The sequence below is a fragment of the Drosophila bipectinata genome, chromosome 4 (genome assembly GCF_030179905.1).
Source record: "Drosophila bipectinata strain 14024-0381.07 chromosome 4, DbipHiC1v2, whole genome shotgun sequence".
NCBI lineage: Eukaryota > Metazoa > Arthropoda > Insecta > Diptera > Drosophilidae > Drosophila > Drosophila bipectinata.
The window spans coordinates 16313428-16333964 of record NC_091740.1 but is presented as its reverse complement, the minus strand read 5'-3'; the positions used below and the strand labels follow the sequence as shown (position 1 = coordinate 16333964).

General features: G+C 33.4%; 1 protein-coding gene across 8 annotated transcripts in view; it reads left to right on the top strand.

Annotated features, from left to right (window-relative positions):
• Window positions 1-12418: 12418 nt before the first annotated feature.
• The window catches only part of sv (paired box protein shaven), a 67619-nt gene continuing 59500 nt past the window's right edge, over window positions 12419-20537 (top strand). For 2 of the 8 annotated variants that reach the window (XM_043213413.2, XM_043213414.2), the window contains exons 1-4: window positions 12424-12573; window positions 13964-14297; window positions 14738-14872; window positions 14927-14965. In XM_043213413.2, coding sequence (XP_043069348.1) covers window positions 13979-14297; window positions 14738-14872; window positions 14927-14965 — 493 coding nt within the window. In that variant the 5' untranslated portion in view covers window positions 12424-12573; window positions 13964-13978. Of the gene's footprint in view, window positions 12574-13838; window positions 13910-13963; window positions 14298-14737; window positions 14873-14926; window positions 14966-17251; window positions 17791-20537 lie in introns of those variants that run through there. The other 6 variants (XM_043213411.2, XM_043213410.2, XM_043213415.2 and 3 more) reach the window with 6 other exon arrangements.

Below are 20537 nucleotides of genomic sequence, written 5' to 3'. Positions count from 1 at the left end.
TTCAGCACCGTTCCAAATGGCGTGCCTCCGGTCCTGCCTTGGCCCTGAACGTGCTTTACTGGTGCTAGTAAAGGACGATAACCTACCTCCGATGAAATGGCCGCTTGCGAGAATAATGGAGTTAATCTCTAGTCGAGAAGGAGTTTTTCAAGTGGCGGTGGTTAAAACCTCATCTGGAGTTACCAAGCGCGCAGTGTCTAAGCTGTGCCTGATGCCCCTTAAGGATAAAGTTGGAGTAGAAGCTTCAACTGGTGGGAGAATGTCGGGTCAAGCAGCAAGCAACTGTTAGATTAAATAATTAATTAATAACGTAAGAATTGTTGGTCGCAAGCCGACTCCCTTTCGGCCGCTCGGCTTCAACTAATTCGGCATCTCAAGCTAGCGAGCATCCGCTCAGCCTATTATCTAAGGTTGGCGCACTCTCGTTTATTATCTTATTATGCTCGCACCCTAATTGGCTCTTCTTGTAAAATCCCAATTTCATATGCGACTAAATAAATATTTCATTTTAACGTTAAACTAAATACAATTTGTTTTCTTATTTCCCGGCATTGAAAACTATCAATGACCAAATACTAACAAATTCGTTTTTTAATTAAACTCAAATTAGGATTCGCCAATTATATATGTAAATATGTATATCCGATTTTTACTGCTCGAAAATAGCTTTCCTTTCTTGTTTTGTTTTGATTTTTACTAGATACATACTTTAAAAAAAAATCCCAAGCTTCAATCTTCAAAAATACCAAAGTTGGGTCATTTAAGTTCGTTCAGTTATATGGCAGCTATAGGTAGGATATAGTCGGCGATATAGTCGATATAGTAGGCTTATTCCGCCCGATATATAGATTAAAACAAGAAAGGAAATCTAACTTCGGGCGGAGCCGAAGTTGATATACCCTTGCAGTTCAAACCGGATATATATCGCAAACATCGGATATAGTTGGCCGATCCTTATGAGAATATGATAATATAACTCAATTTATTACAATTACAATTACAATAAATTACAAGATTATTCTTGTCAGTCTTATTTTTATTGATCATGCAAACATTTTTAGCATTTTTAAACATTGATAAAAGCTATGAAATCAATAAAAATAAGACTGACAAGAATAATCTTCAATTGAGTTTCTATCTTTCTGTTAACTTACATACTGGTACTTACATACTGTTACGATGCGCTCGAATTTGAATTGACATGTTTTGGGAAAAGCGTAATAACTTCAACAATTTTCATAATTTCGTAATGAAATTGATCTTGTTTTATTCAGGATTAATGAGACAATATTAATATGTGTTAAGAATGATATCATTTCTTGGAAGTTGTACCGAAAAAATGGCGTCAAAGTTTGAAAAACGTGACAAAAATTCAAAAACGTCAGTTTCTTTTGTAAAATTTGTATCCTTTCTGTTTAAATAAATTGAAGATGTATTTTTTTTCAAAAGCTACAACATTTAACTATTAAAAAACATAAAAAAATTGAAAATCGGCCTAAAATTGCGCGTTCAGGAATTTTTAAGAGCAAAACACTTTCGAAAAACCGTTTTTTCGAAATAAATGAAGATTTGAGGGTGTAGGAAAAATTTCAAAAATGGTTTTATACTATACTTATACCTAATGAACAATACCTACTAGGTCTCTTCAAAAGTTCCAAATCACTGTCGCACTGTGTAATCTGTATTAAGTTCCAGCTTTTTATCTTCAAAAACACGAAAGTTGGATCATTTCCGATCGTTCAGTTATATGGCAGCTAAGGGATATAGTCGGCCGATTCTTATGAACTTTTTGTCGCATGTCGTAATGTTTTGCCAAAAATATCTCTCGTGTCAAATTTGAACTATCTTACTCTAAAAACACCAAAGTTATACAATTTCCGATCAATCAGTTATATGGCAGCTATAGGATATAGTCGGCCGATCCGGGCCGTTCCGACTTATATACTGCGTGCAAAGGAAAGAAGGGTGTGTGAAAAGTTTCAAGAGGACAGCTTTAAAACTAAGAGACTAGTTCGCGTAGAAACGGACAGACAGACAGACGGATGACAGGGACAGACAGGGATGGAATAACAAAAAGTTGTCCTATGTACCAAATGGTTTAAGGTAGGCATTACGCAGCCTTGACGTTTTTTTTGTATCCAAAATTCAACAATCTTTAACACCAACATCTAATAAAGTCTGGTGGTTAGTAAAAAGGTAAGTCTACATTCTACATTCTACATGTCTGTATCAGTGGTGTCCAAAACCCTATCACGTGTGGTTGGAAATTTCACTGCCTGCACACTTTATGCGAATTTGACCACTTTGTCTAATAAAAATAATATCCCTAGAATGATATTTCAATTCGGTAGTTTTTATAGTGTTTTAAAAATCCATAGTCCATCCAAAAATTCATCCAAGAAAAAACACAGTACTTTTATCGCAAAAATTAAAAATAAATAATTTTTTTTATTTAGAAATAAATTTTTATAAAATTTATAAACCTGTTTACTTATTTAACGAATTATATTTAATTTGTTTAATTTGCAAAAATAAATTTTTTTACTTTATATATTGATATTTCTATCGAAATCTTAAAGAGTAAAATATACAGTGCCTTTTTTCCATTTTTTATATAAATTAAGCAAAAATTAACGAGTTAAGTTTTTAAAAAAGGGTTAGTTTACTTTAAAAGCCACTGAGAATCAATACAGTAACATATGTACATATATGGTTACAGAGATTGGTTTTCCATTTGTCTCACAGCTAAGAGATCACATTAAAGACATCGAGGTTGCCGCTTTAAAAATTCATAAAAGTGCACTTCTTAACTGCACTCACTTGAACAAAAAATTAATTGATGGCCTCCTTTGGACCCACTTTTTATTTCTTTTTAAAAATTATGCTTAATTAAAAAAACGGTTTGCTAGGGTACTAACAATTTCACTTTGTTTCGGAGACATCCAAACTGAATTATACATTTGATGCTCACAAACACATAATATAAGCCACACTTAGTTTAAACTATTTAAAACTTCATAGAAATTATTGCTTCAGATTTCAGTTTCTTGCCTTTTAATATTGCTGTAAAATTTGTGTGCATTCACAATTTTTTTTGCTATCGGAAAGTGACGCCATCTTTGAAAATTTCTTAAACAAAACATTGAAGATTGTTCTATTTTAGATACTTTGCACTTAAAATAAGTTTAATAGTTAAACTTAAAAAAAATGGTTTTTGGCCAGAAAAAGGTTTAACTTTCCTGTAGTGCACGGTTAAGACTTCAAAACAGAGGTGCCCAAGCTCTGCATACGGGAGAGCAAACTCCCACAACAATGCAAAAAATAACCAATACTTTGGTGTGTAAATTTTTTTTCCCATCCATGTGGGTGCACTGAAAAATTAAATTATAGTAACATTCACAAGGGGTTTAAATTACTCAATACAATAAAATATAAATTTTATTACAGCAATAAAAAAAGTCCCCACATTTTTTACAAAAGCTTACATTTTTTTACAGCTAAGAAGAAATTCATCGCTTCAGGTCGACCATTTTGGCAGAAACAAAAACAACAACAACAGTTGAAACCGGATATATATCGCAAACACCGGATATAGTTGGCCGATCCTTATGATTAAATCATAATAAAACCAATAAACTATATAAAAAATCTAAAAAAAAGTCCCAAGCTTCTATCTTCAAAAATACGAAAGTTGATATTTCTACCATATACCATTTCCGATCGTTCAGGTATGGCAGCTATAAGATATAGTCAGCCGATCGTTATGAAATTTGGTAGGTCGGATGAACTGACCAAAAATATAATCTATATTAAGTGCCAGCTTTCTATCTTCAAAAACACGAAAGTTGGGTCATTTTCGATCGTTCAGTTATATGGCAGCTAAAGGATATAGTCGGCCGATCCTTATGAAATTCGTCGCATGTCGTAATGTTTTGCCAAAAATAGCTCTCGTGTCAAATTTGAACTCTCTTACTCTAAAAACACCAAAGATATACCATTTCCGATCAATCAGTTATATGGCAGCTATTGGTTATAATCGGCCGATCCGGGTCGTTCCGACTTATATACTGCGTGCAAGGGAAATAAGGGTGTGTGCAAAGTTTCAAGACGATAGCTTTAAGACTGAGAGACTAGTTCGCGTAGAAACAGACAGACAGACGGACAGCCGGACATGCTCATCATTGTTGCCATTTTAGATAATTTCAAACTAGATTTAGCATATATTGAAATGAAATAGCTTCAAAAATACTTGAAATGCATATAGCTTTAAATCTGGCTTTTTTCAAATTTCATTTAGCTAATTTCGGCTTTAAAAAATTTATAACAAAACATGGAAGATTGTGCAGCTAACGACTTACATATATATGGGGTATGCCTTTGAGAAGGAAAATATTTTGGTCAGAGACATTTTGAGAAAAAAAATATAAAATCAGAGAAGATTGTAAAAACTTCATCAAGACATTAATTATTTAACTAAGGGAGAGGTAAGCTTTAATTGGATTTTTATAAAATGATATGTATTAATCTGCAGCGTAAGACTTCCTCATAACATTGAAGTTCTAAAAAAAATGGATATTTTTGCCATTGGCAGTATGCTACATGCAAAAAAAACGCCAGATAAAATTATTTCGTTGTTATTTTTTCAAAATTATTTCAAATATAAAAATATTAATTAAATCGTATCCCAATTTGGAAAAATCCACCTAATTAATTGGGAAAAAAAGGAACAGACTATAAAGTTTTGATGTACAAGGATGATGGCCAAAACAAAGCTTTCGAGCAACTGGTGTTATTTGCTTTGCATATACTTTCACTGCCATGGTCGAATGCTGCGGTTGAGAGGGACCTCAGCCAAATAAACATCGTAAAAACAAAGTTGCGTGTTTAAAAAGCTTGAAAGCAATATTAAGAATAAGGTTTGTTTTTGAAATTTCAAATTATTTAAAATATACTAAGTATATATTTTTTTTAAGTTATAGATATACATATACGAAACTTCCAACGAAATACCTCGCTTTGGTTCAATCATCCGCCAAGTATATGGAATCTAATGATGAAGTTGATGAAATTATTTCTTTACTATAATAGTTATTATACCCTTGCAGAGGGTATTATAATTTTGTCCAAAAGTGTGCAACGCAGTGAAGGAGACATCTCCGACCCTATAAAGTGTATATATTCTTGATCAGGATCACCTCCTGAGTTGATATGAGCATGTCCGTCTGTCCGTCTGTCCGTCGGTCCGTCTGTCCGTCTGTCCGTCTGTCTGTCTGTCCGTCTGTCTGTTTCTACGCAAACTAGTCTCTCAGTTTTAAAGCTATCGACTTGAAACTTTGCACACACCCTTCTTTCCTTTGCACGCAGTATATAAGTCGGAACGGCCCGGATCGGCCGACTATATCCTATAGCTGCCATATAACTGATTGATCGGAAATAGTATAACTTCGGTGTTTTTAGAGTTAGAGAGATCAAATTTGACACGAGAGCTATTTTTGGCAAAACATTACGACATGCTAAATTTCATAAGGATCGGCCGACTATATCTTATAGCTGCCATATAACTGAACGATCGGAAATGACCCAACTTTCGTGTTTTTGAAGATAAAAAGCTGAAACTTAATACAGATTCTATTTTTGGCCAGTTGATCCAACCTACCAAATTTCATTAGGATCGGCCGACTATATCATATAGCTGCCATATAACTGAACGATCGGAAATGGTACTTGGTAGATATATCAACTTTCGTATTTTTGAAGATAGAAGTTTGGGACTTTTTTTAGATTTTTTATTTTAGTTAATTAGTTTTATTATGATGTAATCATAAGGATCAGCCAAATATCCGCTGCTTGCGATATATATCCGGTTTTAACTGCAAGGGTATGTAAACATCGGCTCCGCCCGAAGTTAGCTTTCCTTTCTTGTATAAATATAATATCGATATCGTATTAAAAAGAGTAAAACTTTTCTAATGTATTATATTTTTTTTCAAATCTCCGACCCTATAAAGTATATATATTCTTGATCAGGATGACCTCCTGAGTTTGTATAAGCATGTCCGTCTGTCCGTCTGTATGTCTGTCTGTTTCTACGCGAACTAGTCTCTCAGTTTTAAAGCTATCGACTTAAAAATTTGCACTTACCCTTCTTTCCTTTCCACGCAGTATATAAGTCGGAACGACCGGTATCGGCCGACTATATCCTATAGCTGCCATATAACTGAACAATCGGAAGTGACTCAACTTTTGTGTTTTTGAAGATAGAAAGCTGGAACTTAGTACAGATTCTATTTTTAGTCTGTTGATCCAACCTACCAAATTATAACGATCGGTCGACTATATTTTGTAGCTGCAATATAACTGAACGATCGGAAATGGTATTTGGGTAGAAATACCAACTTTGGTATTTTTGAAGATAGAAGCTTGGGACTATTTTTTAGATATTTTATTATAATTTATTGGTTTTATTATGATATTCTTATAAGGATTGACCAACTATATCCGATGTTTGCGAGATATATCCGGTTTTAACTGCAAGGGTATATTAACTTCGGCTGCGCCCAAAGTTAGCTTTTCTGTCTTGTTTTTAGTTTTTTTTTTTTTAGTTTTTAGTTTATTTTACCTTATTTTTTTCTTCAATCTAGCTTATTTTATCTCTCAAAATCTGGCAGCACTGATGCTCATATCAACTCAGGAGGTGATCCTGATCAGGAATATATATACTTTATAGGGTCGGAGATGTCTAATTCACTGAGTTGCACACTTTCGGACAAAACTATAATACCCTCTGCAAGGGTATAAAAATGATTTTCTTGCAGTGAAAAGTTTTCGGGACTCCAACACCAAAATGCATTCGGATTAGCACGATTGAGGAGAATAGAGAAAATACAAAAAGTTGTTATTGTAATTGCCCTTTGGGTGAGCACCACTGCTGTAAAACGACTGTAGTGTGCTTACGTGAAAATTCTACGTATTCGTAGACATGTTTACTGGTCTGCTACTAATGGTCTACATTCATGCACTGCAAACAGTAACAGTAACTGAAAAAAAATTTTCAGTTTTAAAAATCAGTGCAGAAAATTATTCGCTCAGTGCAGAGGTACAATTCTCTCATCAATACTTTCTCACTTTGGTTTTCCTCTCTTCATGCACACCACTATATTAAATAAACGATTTTTATACCCTTGCAGAGGGTATTATAATATTGGTCAAAAGTGTGCAACGCAGTGAAGGAGACGTCTACGACCCAATAAGTAAATATATTCTTGATAAGGATCACCTCCTTAGTTGATATAAGAATGGCCGTCTGTCTGTCAGGCGTAGATAGTTGGGATTTTCTTTTTTCTATGTTGTTTTTAAAGTTAGAGAGCTGGGATTTTCTATGGATTCCATTTTTGGGAAAATAATAAGAAATTCAAAATTGAATAAGGATCGGCCGACTTATGTATGTATATATATGGTAAAAAGACCAACTTTGGTATTTTTGAAGATAGAAGCTTCGGACGTTTTATACCCTTGCAGAGGGTATTATAATTTTGTCCATCTTCGACCCTATAAAGTATACATATTCTTGATCAGGATCACCTCCTGAGTTGATATGAGCATGTCCGTCTGTCCGTCTGTCTGTCTGTCTGTTTCTACGCGAATTAGTATCTCAGTTTTAAAGCTATCGTCTTGAAACTTTGCACACACCCTTCTTTCCTTTGCACGCAGTATATAAATCGGATAGCTGCCATATAACTGATTGATCGGAAATGGTATAACTTTGGTGTTTTTAGAGTTAGAGAGTTCAAATTTGACACGGGAGCTATTTTTGGCAACACACCAGCCAAGCACTCTACCACTCGGCTATTCCTCATTCGTTGTCGCGCGAAAAATTTCTCAAACTTAACTTGTCGCGCATTGGAACCCGCTCGTTCCAGCGGGTTCCACTGCTAGAACCCGCCATAGAAAATTTTTCTTTGTATCAGATGTCCCATCTATGTACTTTATAATCTTTGCTTAAAGTCTGCTTGTCAAGCGACGTGTATTCAAAATAAAAATATTGTTAGAACAAAATAATTTGTTTGGGGACTCCAATGTCTCCACTAGCCGCAATTTAGTAAATCAAAATCATTTCACTTTAACGCAAATTTCTCCAACTGATAAACTTTTGGAAAATGTTTTGACAAAAATAATCTAATTAGAGTAATACGATAAATTAAACATATGACGCATTCAGATCAGAGGCACAGAGAAAATGTTTAATTCTTTGGCTATACATATACAGCGGGTTCACGCGCATGCTAAGGCATGCGCATATATATATTTTATTTATTTATTAATTGAAAAAATATAAGTTCAGAAAACTTAAACTACTTAAGATCTATGTAAGTCCTTTCATCTTACTAAGATGATCTTAGGCTGATATGTACATATGAGTACATATAATAAGTATAAAAACAGAGATGCTTAAATCAACTCTAGAGGTGATCCTGATTTTGCAATCATTCATACGGACCTAAGGACGAATTGACAGATGCCTTTATCGACTTCGCTATTTATAGTATATGAAATGATTCAATCCTCTGAAAAGGATTTCTGAAAAATTCCTAGAAAACTAATATGTTACTTCTGTACGTTTTATATGTAAATATGTTTTATAGCAAAAGTCCTTAAGCTTACACGATTCCCAGTTTAAGTTTCTGACGACTTCACAGGACATTTTCAATTTGAAAGGTATAAAAATGAAGTTTACTGTCATAATCTTATAAGCGATAAATAAAAATACATGTGAGCTTTATATCCCCGTATTAGCTTTATTATATCTATATACATTTATGCCTTAAAAAGACTTTTTCAGTGCTTTTGAATTAACAAAAAAGAATATAAATTTTAAAAAATCTTTGGAGATAAATAGCTGAGTGAAATAAGTTTTCACCATATGTGAAACCTATAACCGCTGAATTTTGAATCAGATAAGCCAGATTAAAGATTTTGTAAAATCATCTATTTTCTTAAACCTACTCTATATATAACTTAGTTTAGGTAAAAAAGTAAGTATATATAGAGTATGTATATATAAACATATGTAAGTAGCATATAACATAACAAAAACAATAAAGGCAGTTGGCAGTACCTAAAGTTAGCAGTCAACAGTAACCAAAAGAAACGGCAGAAAAGCTGTCTCGGTTGGCCTGTAGACCGTGAAAAGCCACGAGCCACGATTGAAATACCAAATTTCATACCAAAAACATATGAATACCGGATTGTTCATATAGAGTGTAAGCACAATGGATAATTATACAAATACATTTCAGTACATACAGACACATACATACATATGTATGTATACGCTCTAAAAAAATACACTGTTGTCTGTCTTCACACACGTAAATACATGTGTATATATATATTTTAATATAAATGTTATGTGTACATAAAAATATATATATATATACATAATTCAAAAGTGGTATGGAGTGTAACCCAATAAACGCACACAGCTGACTCTGAATAATTTCTATATTTAAACTTTTTTACTTAAGGAAAAAATCAATTTTTTTTTTTTTTAATATTTTGATAGTATTGTTTATTATGAATGTACTGTTAAAGTTTCAAATAAAAATATCAAATAATGACAGAGATACAGCCCATAATCGGGAGCGCGCCTACACCGAAAAGTATGAGTTTCTCGGTAGCGTCTAAACTTTAAACGCGTTTTTCTCGAAACGACATTTTTGTGTGCGGCGCAGGTGATTCACAAAATTCTATGGTACCGATCTAGCTGAAATTTGGATATGTTGTTCTAAAAAGTAACACCTCTGTCCCGTACTAGAATCATTTATTTTTAATGATTAGTTTTTTTTTATCATTAATTTAAGATAAATTTTTTTAATTTTTTTAAATTTTTTGTTTTGTGAGTTCGCCATTTTGTTGTTTATTGATGAAAATATTTCATTCTAGTACGGGACATAGCCATTAGCTTACAAAACAATAATCTATTCTAATTTTTATGTTTCGGATGACTCTAGCAGTCGAAATCACCTGCGCCAGGGACCTATCTTTTTTTTTTATATGCATACTTTGGCATGCTATAAAGTGTATTAAACTACACAAGAATAAATTAAACAAAATATTTTCAAATAGTTTATGATGCTTATAAAAACATATTTGAAAATTGAAACGATCGCATTATTTTTTATTACAAACAAAATTTTTTTAAATAACCTCTAAAAAGTAGGCCGGCACATGAGACTACATCCTTAATTAGGATCGCCATTTAATTTCATATAATCATTTATTATTATTTATTTCTTAGCGATGACTTTCTCCACCATCTAATTTACTAACTTTTGATCTACAAAGTTTTAAATCAAACTTTATTTAAATTAATTTAGGTTTAAAGAACGGTGTGTTTGGGCTGTGCTTGTAATAGGTTAAGCATTCCAATACAATATTTTTATGAGGTATAAGTCTGTCTACCTAGACTATATTTTTGGATAATGTATCGGTCGAAAATATAATAAATTTTGTATTTTAAAATAAAAAGCTTGGGGCATTTTTTGAATTTATATATTTTGTATATTATAATATTATCAAAAATATATATATTTTTTTTATGTATAAGTATATGTATAAGTTATAAGTAATTGGGTTGACTGTAAAATTCTAGTAAGGATATTAACGACATGCGATCTGATCACTTACTGTCACTTACATACATATATAACTGCCAGGGTTCTACTTCTTCTTCCGCTCCTTCCGAAGATAGCTTTCATTTTTCTCCTTATTTTTACGAGTTTTAATAATTTTGATTAATGAATATTTTTTCCGACATTAAAATTATGTACATATTTTGTAGGGTAGGGATTTGGGATCATTGAACCTAGGTCACAAATTTTACTATACATACAGCTAGAAGCGCGCGAATAAGTATAATGAAACGGGTCGGAGGGTAGTTTTTTACCTCAGCCGCTCCGGGTTCTTCTGCCTAACAGGTGTTCCCGATATGTGGCGCTGGCTTCGAGGGCGTTTACGTCGCTTGGAGTAAGAAAAAAGAAAAATATACTCACAACCCGGTGCTACGATATACATATGTACATACAAATAAAATTTTTTTTACACGGAAGGCAACAAGTGATAAAAGACGTATAATTTTATCATTTCAGTCAATATTCAAATATATTTCCTTTCCGCCTTTTCTTGCAGAAAAAATTAAACAACTAAACAGAAATTCGATTAAAACAAATTTTACAAAACTCTAATGTTTCAGATTTTTTTTACGGTAGAAGTTATAAAGTATATTCTTAGACGGTTGAGTGATCTTTCATTTCCCTTCAGTCAACTGTGTTTCACAACCGCGTCGACTTGGCACGCGCCGGTTTCCCTCTTCTATCGGAATCTTTAGCAACTAACTGCTTAAGAAGCCGAGCCTTCCTATTTAGTATGATGTACTGCAAAAAATGGCAAATATTTTTTTAAATTTTGGGTTTTACATGTATTTAAAAAATTCTTTTCCAATTTGTATCCGTGTTCTATACGTTTGGGGCATTTCAATCAATTTCAATAATAGCATTTCAATAATTGCATTACAATAATTGAATACATTTTAAGGACTGAATATAAGGACTGAATAGACATATTTACATACATACTCAAATTTCTGTAATAAATTAAGCATATATAGTAAAATATATGTATGTATATAGTATATACATACATATGCATGTATCCCTCTTTATATTCATTCGAAACTTATTGCTCGTGACCACCTGTAGAATGCTGGGCATATAACGAAATGAAAACAAACCCTATGAATACATATGTCAAAAAGGTGGTTGCTTGTCCGATACATATATATAGTAATATACCTCTCTCTTAACATTAAAAATACGTCACAAAATATATAAAGTGGAACTAAATTGTATGTTAAAAATACCAAAATCATTTGTAAGAGAAAGATGGATGTACATACATATACATATGTAATTGTATATAAAAATATATACATATATTAAAAAAGTAAAATACAAATTTTCTTACTCCTTCAAAAGTTTAAACAATCCACTCCAGCAAGAATTTGGAAAATTAAGCACAGCATAACTTCCAGCCAACACACTTTGTGTCCCCATTAGTCGGCAGTAAGTTTGAGCGAAAACAAAACCGACCAACCGTAAAGCCGTCTTAGACCAACTTTTGAGCGTGGCTCAAAAAACACATAACACACCAGCAACACATACACACAAGAAGTGGACGCTTGAGCCGAGCGGTGTAAATGCCGCTTCCGCCGTCCATTTCCATTCAACAATTTAGTTTCGCTCGAGATCTCTTGAGGTACGGTCCACGATCCACCTGAACTCCCTATTCCGTTAACTTATATGTAACAGGTGGGACCCGGTCTGTTTTTTAAAACCGTTACAGTCCTCAAATAGAGTGGTGATAATGAGTTTGAGATATCGATAATATATCCATATATATCAAAAAAGTGATCTAAAATTTATACAATTTATTGATTGGTGCTTTAAAGATGTTACCAACATAAAATAATTTTTAATATTATAAATTATTTTAATTAAAAATAAACCACAAAGTGAAGTAAGTACAAAATAACTAAAAATTCAACCAGATTTTAATATCATAGCTTGGGTTAATTTTCAATTCAACCCGTTAAACCTAGGCTTACTATTCTACTCAATCTCACGCCTTTGACCTTGAGTTTTTAATTTCTGTAATGAAACCGTCAAAGCTAAGCCGTCTGAGTTTTCGTAGAAGTTTTTTGACTCCAGCATGTGAAAATTTGTTTATTTTTTCCCACTTCTGTTTTATGATTCGATTGTTATGCGAATACTACAGGTCAGTTGGCCTTGAAAAGAATAAAGTTTAAAAAGTAACGACATTGGGGGAATGATCTCTAGCCTCATCTCTAATTGTCTGACCGCGAATTTATACTTGTTGGCTCTTAGCTCTTGAATTTTCAATATTTACATTATTTAAAATGTATTTTTTCGTATAAAAAACAGTTAGACAGATGGCATAGACCAAACGTACAAAGGCGAATGCAACACATGTCGCTATATTGACTCACCCTCAAATAGTTACGTCTGGTTTGATCCTTATGTAGCGACCCCTAAGGAATGATAAAAATTAAGAACAGGTGAATGAGCGCTTACGAGCACCTTCGTTTTAGTGGCGGCTTGCCATCCACCTTGCTGGTAATCGGTACCGCAAGTACCAAACTAAAAGAGCGGGAAATTTATTTTTCCTTGTGACAGTTGTATTGGTAGAACTAGGGAGAGAACCCGTATACCTGCGGTGCACAAAAAAATGTATTATAAATTTTATACGTACAAATTTATTTTAGGCATCCTTTATATAATATAAGGTGTATTATTAATATTATATTTAAAAATAAATAATTTCTAAAAAAGTTTTTATTTTGTTTTATCATTTATAGAGTGCACATAACATTCTCAGAATTCCAACAATTTTGAAGTGTATAATGTATAATTTTAATTTTAAATAAGCCATGTCCGTAGAGCTATCCGAATATACCGAGCGCAAAAGTAATAATTTTTTGTTAAGAATTCTTACCGTTAAAGCTTAAACTTTAAAGGTTAGTTAAATTGTGGCCGAAAGAGAGTACCAGTTATAATATAGTATAGTGGAGAAATTTGACTATAGCCATCCTTTCTTTTTTTTTATGTTCTTTTATATACAATTTTTTTAAATATTAATTCTAAGCTTTAAAAGAATATTACATAAATAAGAAGTTAAAATATGTTAAAGCTAAAGTCTTAATTTGCTTAGGTTTGACACAAAGTCTTTATCAAAGATTTTAATGTAATTCTCGATTTAGTACATTCTCTTATACAATTCTCTCGAAAAGTTTACTTTAATTTCCAAGGGATTGGTAGTATCATTTAGACGTCACGTAAGTCGAGTCAGAAAACTCGACTATAGCCGTCTTATCTTGTTTTCTTTTCAGATATTGTCACTTACGATGGATATGCAGGCATCATCAAATCTTAGCCAAGAAGGGCTCGAAAATATTGAACATCCACTTCAACATCATGTCATCCACCAACCACAGGGTCCTAACAGTACCCATAGCCAAGAACTATCACAGATATCAAATGCGAGCCAGCATTTGCAACACCACCAGCTTTCAAATCAACACATACAGGCTATTTCGCCGACATTGCACAATCTACAGAATTCTTCGACATGTGATAACCTGACCATTCATGTTAGCACACATCATGATCATATTCAGCGTACAAGCATCTACACCTCAACAAATATGAATGAAAAGTCTAAAGGTACGATTATATAATACAAATGTGTTTTCTTTATATTTGTATGATTACTTCGAATTTTCGGGAGAAAAAATTGTTAGAACAGTCTTTATATGCAAACACCTGAAATATAATTGAACAAAGTTGTGGTTTAAAGTTGTGGAATGTTGAAAAGCGAGGGATAGATGTAAACGGAAACTTTAGAACAATAGCCTAAGCTCTTCAAACCTACAAGAGCAATGACCTTTATTCCCGATTTTAAATTTTGCGATCCGTTGCGATCAGTTACCATCGAAGTTTACCTCTCTTCGATACTGGTTCGACATGTAAAAAATAAAAGTTGTTTGATAAGTTATCTGAAAAGCTTTGATTGGAAGGTTATGTAAAAATATCATATTGTTTATTATTATTTTATTATATTTTTATTATTTTTTATGATTTTTTATGTAATGCTTTTTTTTAAGTCAACAAGTTTGACGCATATTCGAACAGAATATTAAACGGTATGGCAGAAGTCCCAACGGCACCGTCAGTAGGCAATGTAATGTCACAAGGCCAAGAATGGATAAATGCTATGAACGATGCGCAAAATGCAGCTGGTACGTTACTTAAGTATTTTCTTTAAATGTTACAAATAAAAATTTAAATTTTAGAAGACTCTCATAGCTCCCAAGGAAGTATTTCGGGTGACGGTAAGTAAAAGTATTTAATTTTTATGTTTGGTAATTGAAATAAAACTGTACATACATTCGTGAGAATGTATTTCCTATTATTAGGAATGGGAATGTATGCAGTTTATTCCAGTTTATTTATTCAGTTCCTTTCTTAACTGTCTTAAATATAAATATTCGTCGGTGGTAAGAAAGAAAGTGACTCCAGATCTTTATTCAAAAAAGTATGTTTTGAATCTTTCTTTCCCGGATATGAGGTAATAAATAGTCGAGAAACTCTACTTCAGACGTCTATTATTGTTTTGTATGTGTGATCGCTTAGTATATACTAATCATTAACGAAACCAGAAAAAAGCACTTACTTCAGTAAAAAGATTCTCTCACAGTCCTTATTTGCTGGTCAGATCAATTTTCTGTGGCTTTGTAAAAAATGTATCAAGTATCTTGGAGCCTAATTGAAAAAATTTACTTTGACCACAAAGCAGTTTATCCGGACTTGCCAGTTTTTTTTATTTATATTATTTGTTTTGGTCAATGGAGACAGTCACTGGAGATACAAGAACTGGTGCCTGGTCGGTTTTTACATTTACATTGTGCTTTCACATGCAACATGACTTTTTTTTTACCACTGCGGTGCACATTTAAACAGTGGAATACGTACTTATATACACAAAAGCACTGCTTCGGAAGACGGATAAATAGATCAAATTATTTAACCACACAATTAAAGGAATGTAAACCATTATTCCATTGCAACATATGTACATTGCAAAATATGCATGTATGTATGACTAGAGTTTATCGAAATAATAGAGGCGGCTATAGTGGATCTTCCCGACTAAGGATACCCGGTATTGTTCTCATCCATCCACACTTTAACTAACCTTAAAAAGTGAAGGGTCAAAAATAAATATTTTGTTGCATACTTTTATATGCTTTGGAAATAACAACTGAATCTTAGATAAAGGAAACAGAATCTAAAGTCCTCTAAAAAGTTTCCGATGTAGCTGAATTTTGTTTTTGAATATTATTTAGTTTTAGAAATAGTTCGGCATTAGGACTTTTTAAACAAAAACAAAATACCTTCATTTACTGGCGGTGGCAGACTTGGAGTTGATGCTGCTCAAGAATATACATACATATGTATATACTTTATGGGGTCGGAGATAATTTCTTCTCTATCTTACATACATTCACACGAATATAATGAACCCTTATACTCTGCTAGTCCCGGACACGGTTATAGTTGCCGAGTTTATTAGTATTTTGGTAAACGCATTAAAGAAGACATCTCCGACCCTATAAGGTAAATATATATAATCTTGATCAGGATCTAAAGCTACCTATTTCAAACTTTTCAAGCAGCCTTCTTTCCTTTGCAGGCAGTTTGCAGGTCAGAATGGTCGGGATCGGGCTACTATATCCTATCGCGGCCCTATTACTGCTTGATCAGTAAATACTTTCTTAAATCTTCCAATATTCATTAGCGTTGTTATATGATTATATTATTATATACATACATAAATATATTATTTTTTTATTTGTATCATTATTATACAACATTTAGAATTTGAATTAAAAATATTTTGTTACATTTTAGACTTAAATAATTTCTGTTAAATTCAAATGTAAAGTTCCGCAATGCTAAAGTTAATCAACATCAGGTTTTCAGTGTGTGAAAGAGATGCCAAAACACTCAGCGCAGTCCATAAGTAGCAGGCAAAGAGGTTTAACGTGATTGGTTCCAATTCAGACTGCCTAGCCTGCTTTGTGGCTATTGGTGGATTGAAAAATCACACGCCCTTCCAAAGTAAAATCTTTTTATGGTTATTCTAATTATAACTAGGACAAAAAAACATGCAGAAAAATGAATTTCCGATTTTAAAATTAGATTAGAAATTATAAGCTAGAAGAAATTCAGATAAGATTCTAAAGATTCTTTGATTTTTAAAGTTGAAGACTGAAGAACACCCCTCCCTCAAATTGGGATTGGCCACCAGAAACGCACCCTCCAAGCATTTTAAGCTGCTGCGATGCAACATCGGTGGATTTCAGGGCTTTTCATCATTGGCTGTTTTTTCAGTAAGATGATAACCAGCCGTTTCAATATGTCGGAACATTATGGGCGGCGCGGTGACGATGTGTGTAAAAGAGACAAAGCATATTCAAGGACATTTGAACGCCCGCGCCCTTCTACATCGCGCAAAGATAGAGATAAATAGAATAGTAAAGGTAGATAAGAATAAGGAAACCATGCGCAGAATCTCTGCGGATTACAGTGAAGAGCCCGAAAAAATTTTTACCCAATATTTTATGGCGCACAAAAAACGAAAGAGAAAATAATTTTTTTAATAATAAAAGAAAAAATAGTGACAACTTTGAACAGAAACACAAGCAACGGAGCAAGAGTGGCGCAAGTTCCCGGTCCTTGCTTAATATATGCAAAGAAGCAGAGTCCCAAAAATTAAACTTTGGCTGCAGCATCTGAAAGCAAGCTTCTTCTCTAGAGAGGCAACCAGAAAATTGCTGCACCTATAATACTTCTTGGTGTACTATCATCGATTAAAGGTTCGGTTTACCGTTACGGTTGCGGTTGCGGTGCGATACGTATGTCACGCATTCATTTACGGCTTACACCATAAACGGATATTTAAGTTAACTCTTAGTCATGTTCCAATAACATGGTGTGAATATGTTCCATATGTGAATAAAAAAGAGTGGTAGTGCTTATTCCGATTATTGTTGGAACTAGTGAATATAAGTGCTGTCTATCAATATTAAGTGAATTAAAATGGACTTATCTACAGCCTACCGCTACAATCAGAATATGATGGAATATTATACATGTAATATTTGTTTTGATGCTTTTTATACAACATGTAGTTTTTTATCAATTAAATACATACATATGTAGATATAGGGTTGGGGGTGTGAATAAATTAAAAATAGAGAAGTAATCCTCTCACTATTTATTATTAGGAATCATCGAAGCAGAAGGATTTCTTACTATTTATTATTAACAATAATCTGTTATTCTAGATTAGTACAATTAAAATTAAGGTAAATTAAACTAATAGAGATTCTAAAATATACAATTAAATCTAATAAAAACCGGAAAGGAAAGCTTTCTTCGGGCGGTGCCGAAGTTGGTATACCCTTGCAGTTAAAGCCGAATATACATATATCGCAAACATCGTATATATGTGGTCGATCTTTATGAGAATATCATAATATAACCAATTTATTCCATTGAAAAATCGTCAAAAATACCAAAGTTGGTATTTTTACCAAATACCATTTCCGATCGTTCAGTTATAATCAGTCATTAATATAGCAGCTAGGGATATGGTCGTGCAAAAGAAAGAAGGGTGTGTGCAAAGTTTCAAAGAAATACAGACATGCTCTTATCAACTCAGGAGGTTATCCTGATCAAGAATATATATACTTTATAAGGTCGGAGATGTCTCCTTCACTGCGTTGCAAACTTTTGACCAAAATTATAACACCCTCTGCAAGGTTATAAAAATATTAAATAAGAAGAGGTCCCAAGGGACTACCTTTTGGGACACCAGATGTTACTTTTTAACTGTACAACTGTATCATTTTTGTAGAAAATCCCATAAGATACAGCTTATATAGAAGGAGACGATGATTTATGAAATCGAATTCTTTGCTGAATAGTAAATAGTGGAATAGTGAAATATCAGTTTTGCCACCGAGAAACTCATTATGTAATGAAGGTTGAAATCGCCCATACTTAGGATTAAGTCACAGTCTATTCATAATTACCAGCAATGGGGACACCACTTGCGAAAGATGGACGATCCAATAGAAACACAATAAAATTGGGAAAAATAATTTCATAATCATAGAAAAGAAAGTATGCCAAGTTTCAGTAAGAGCGATCACATTAAAATCAAAAGAGGCACTCTTTGTAAAAACCTGACAGGAGCAGCACGTAGGTTGTCCAACGATAGACGTTCTAAGATGATATTTTAGATTTTTATGCAAGGGATCAATATTAGTCTGACCCTCCCGGTAGGCTTAACATATTCCTTGGTACTGGAACGAAATCAGTATCGATGATACGAAATGTATTGACTTGTACCACATAGGAGGTATGGGTACCCAATAAATTTACAGAAAGCAGGTTATTTTTTGGAATTTTTCTTCTTGTAGATTGGCCTAACAACCAATCTGGCACATTAAGGGCCGAGAATTGCTTCCGAACATCTAGAAGACCATTTCTTGTCTGCTTCATAAAAGTCCGCATCTCAAACTCAATGCAATTGTACAAGACCATGTCAAGTCAATATTCTTATTGATAAGATCGCTTATCCGTTCATTGTTCTCACCTCCATCATATTTATGTGAGCATCATATGTGAGCAGCTGTTGCAAAGCCAGCCAGGTACGAGACAGGTGATGGAAGTCTCATATTTTGGCTGTGCAAACTAGAATCATTGTTGACGGATTTCTGACCACTGTAATAGAAATTACATAGGCTGTCTGTAGCCGATAGTAGTCAATCTGATGTAAGAAAAAACGGTAGAAAACTGATAGGTAACGAAGGGTAGGCTTCGTGAAGAATAACAAGCTAAAAAAGTTCAACAACTGAATAGTTCAATGAACTTTTTAAGTCAAATATATTTTGAGAATCAATCATTATATTTAAACTTTTCGCGAAAAGTGGAAACTTTAATTCACACAAAGAAACATGTCCGGATACGGCAAAGTGCAGCAAGCAATCTGTCCGACCCCATAATGTAAATCAGTGGTAGGCACCCCAATACATTGATATGATTTTAACGCATTAGTATTAGTAAAAAATAGGAGAAAGTAGGCTTTGACCATGACGTTGTACACATTTGTACTGTGTGTGTGTGCGGCAGATCTCGGCAGAGAAATTTCCTTTGCCCTCGGGATAGGGCCGTGCCGACCACTGATGTAAATTAAGTAATGATCAGGGTCCAGGATGTGCCTGCTATATCCCATATTTGCGACGTAAGTCCGTTTTTAACAGCAAGTGTATATTTACTTCGGCTGCGAAGTTAATCTTCCTTTCGTGATATTGTAGGTAATTTGCTGTAACAACATCTTGAAAAAACGAAAAACCGCATGATCTGAAATGATCTGAAACAAGAAAGCAAACATTACTTCGGGAGGAGGCGAAGTTGATATACCCTAGCAGTTAAGATCGGATATATATCTGAAATAGCTGATATTATTAGCCAATCCTAATGACAATTTTTTTTAAGACCAATTCCATATAATAATAATTTTAAAAAAGTTCGAATCTTCTACATTAAAAACACCAAAATCGGTTCATTTCCGAGTATTCAGATCCTTATAAAATGGTAGATCGGATCCAATATTACAATATACAATTCAAATAAACTCCTTTTCTCCTAATTTAACAAGCATTTAAAACTTAAAGCATTATTGAACAATAAGATACATGGCAGCAACAGGATATATGTTGTCGACAGACCCCAAGTGTGAGTCGATAGCTTTAAAAATGAGAGACTAGTTTGCGTAAAAAGGGACAGACATGCTTATTTCTACTCAGTCGGAGATATGTCTCTGAAAAGGTA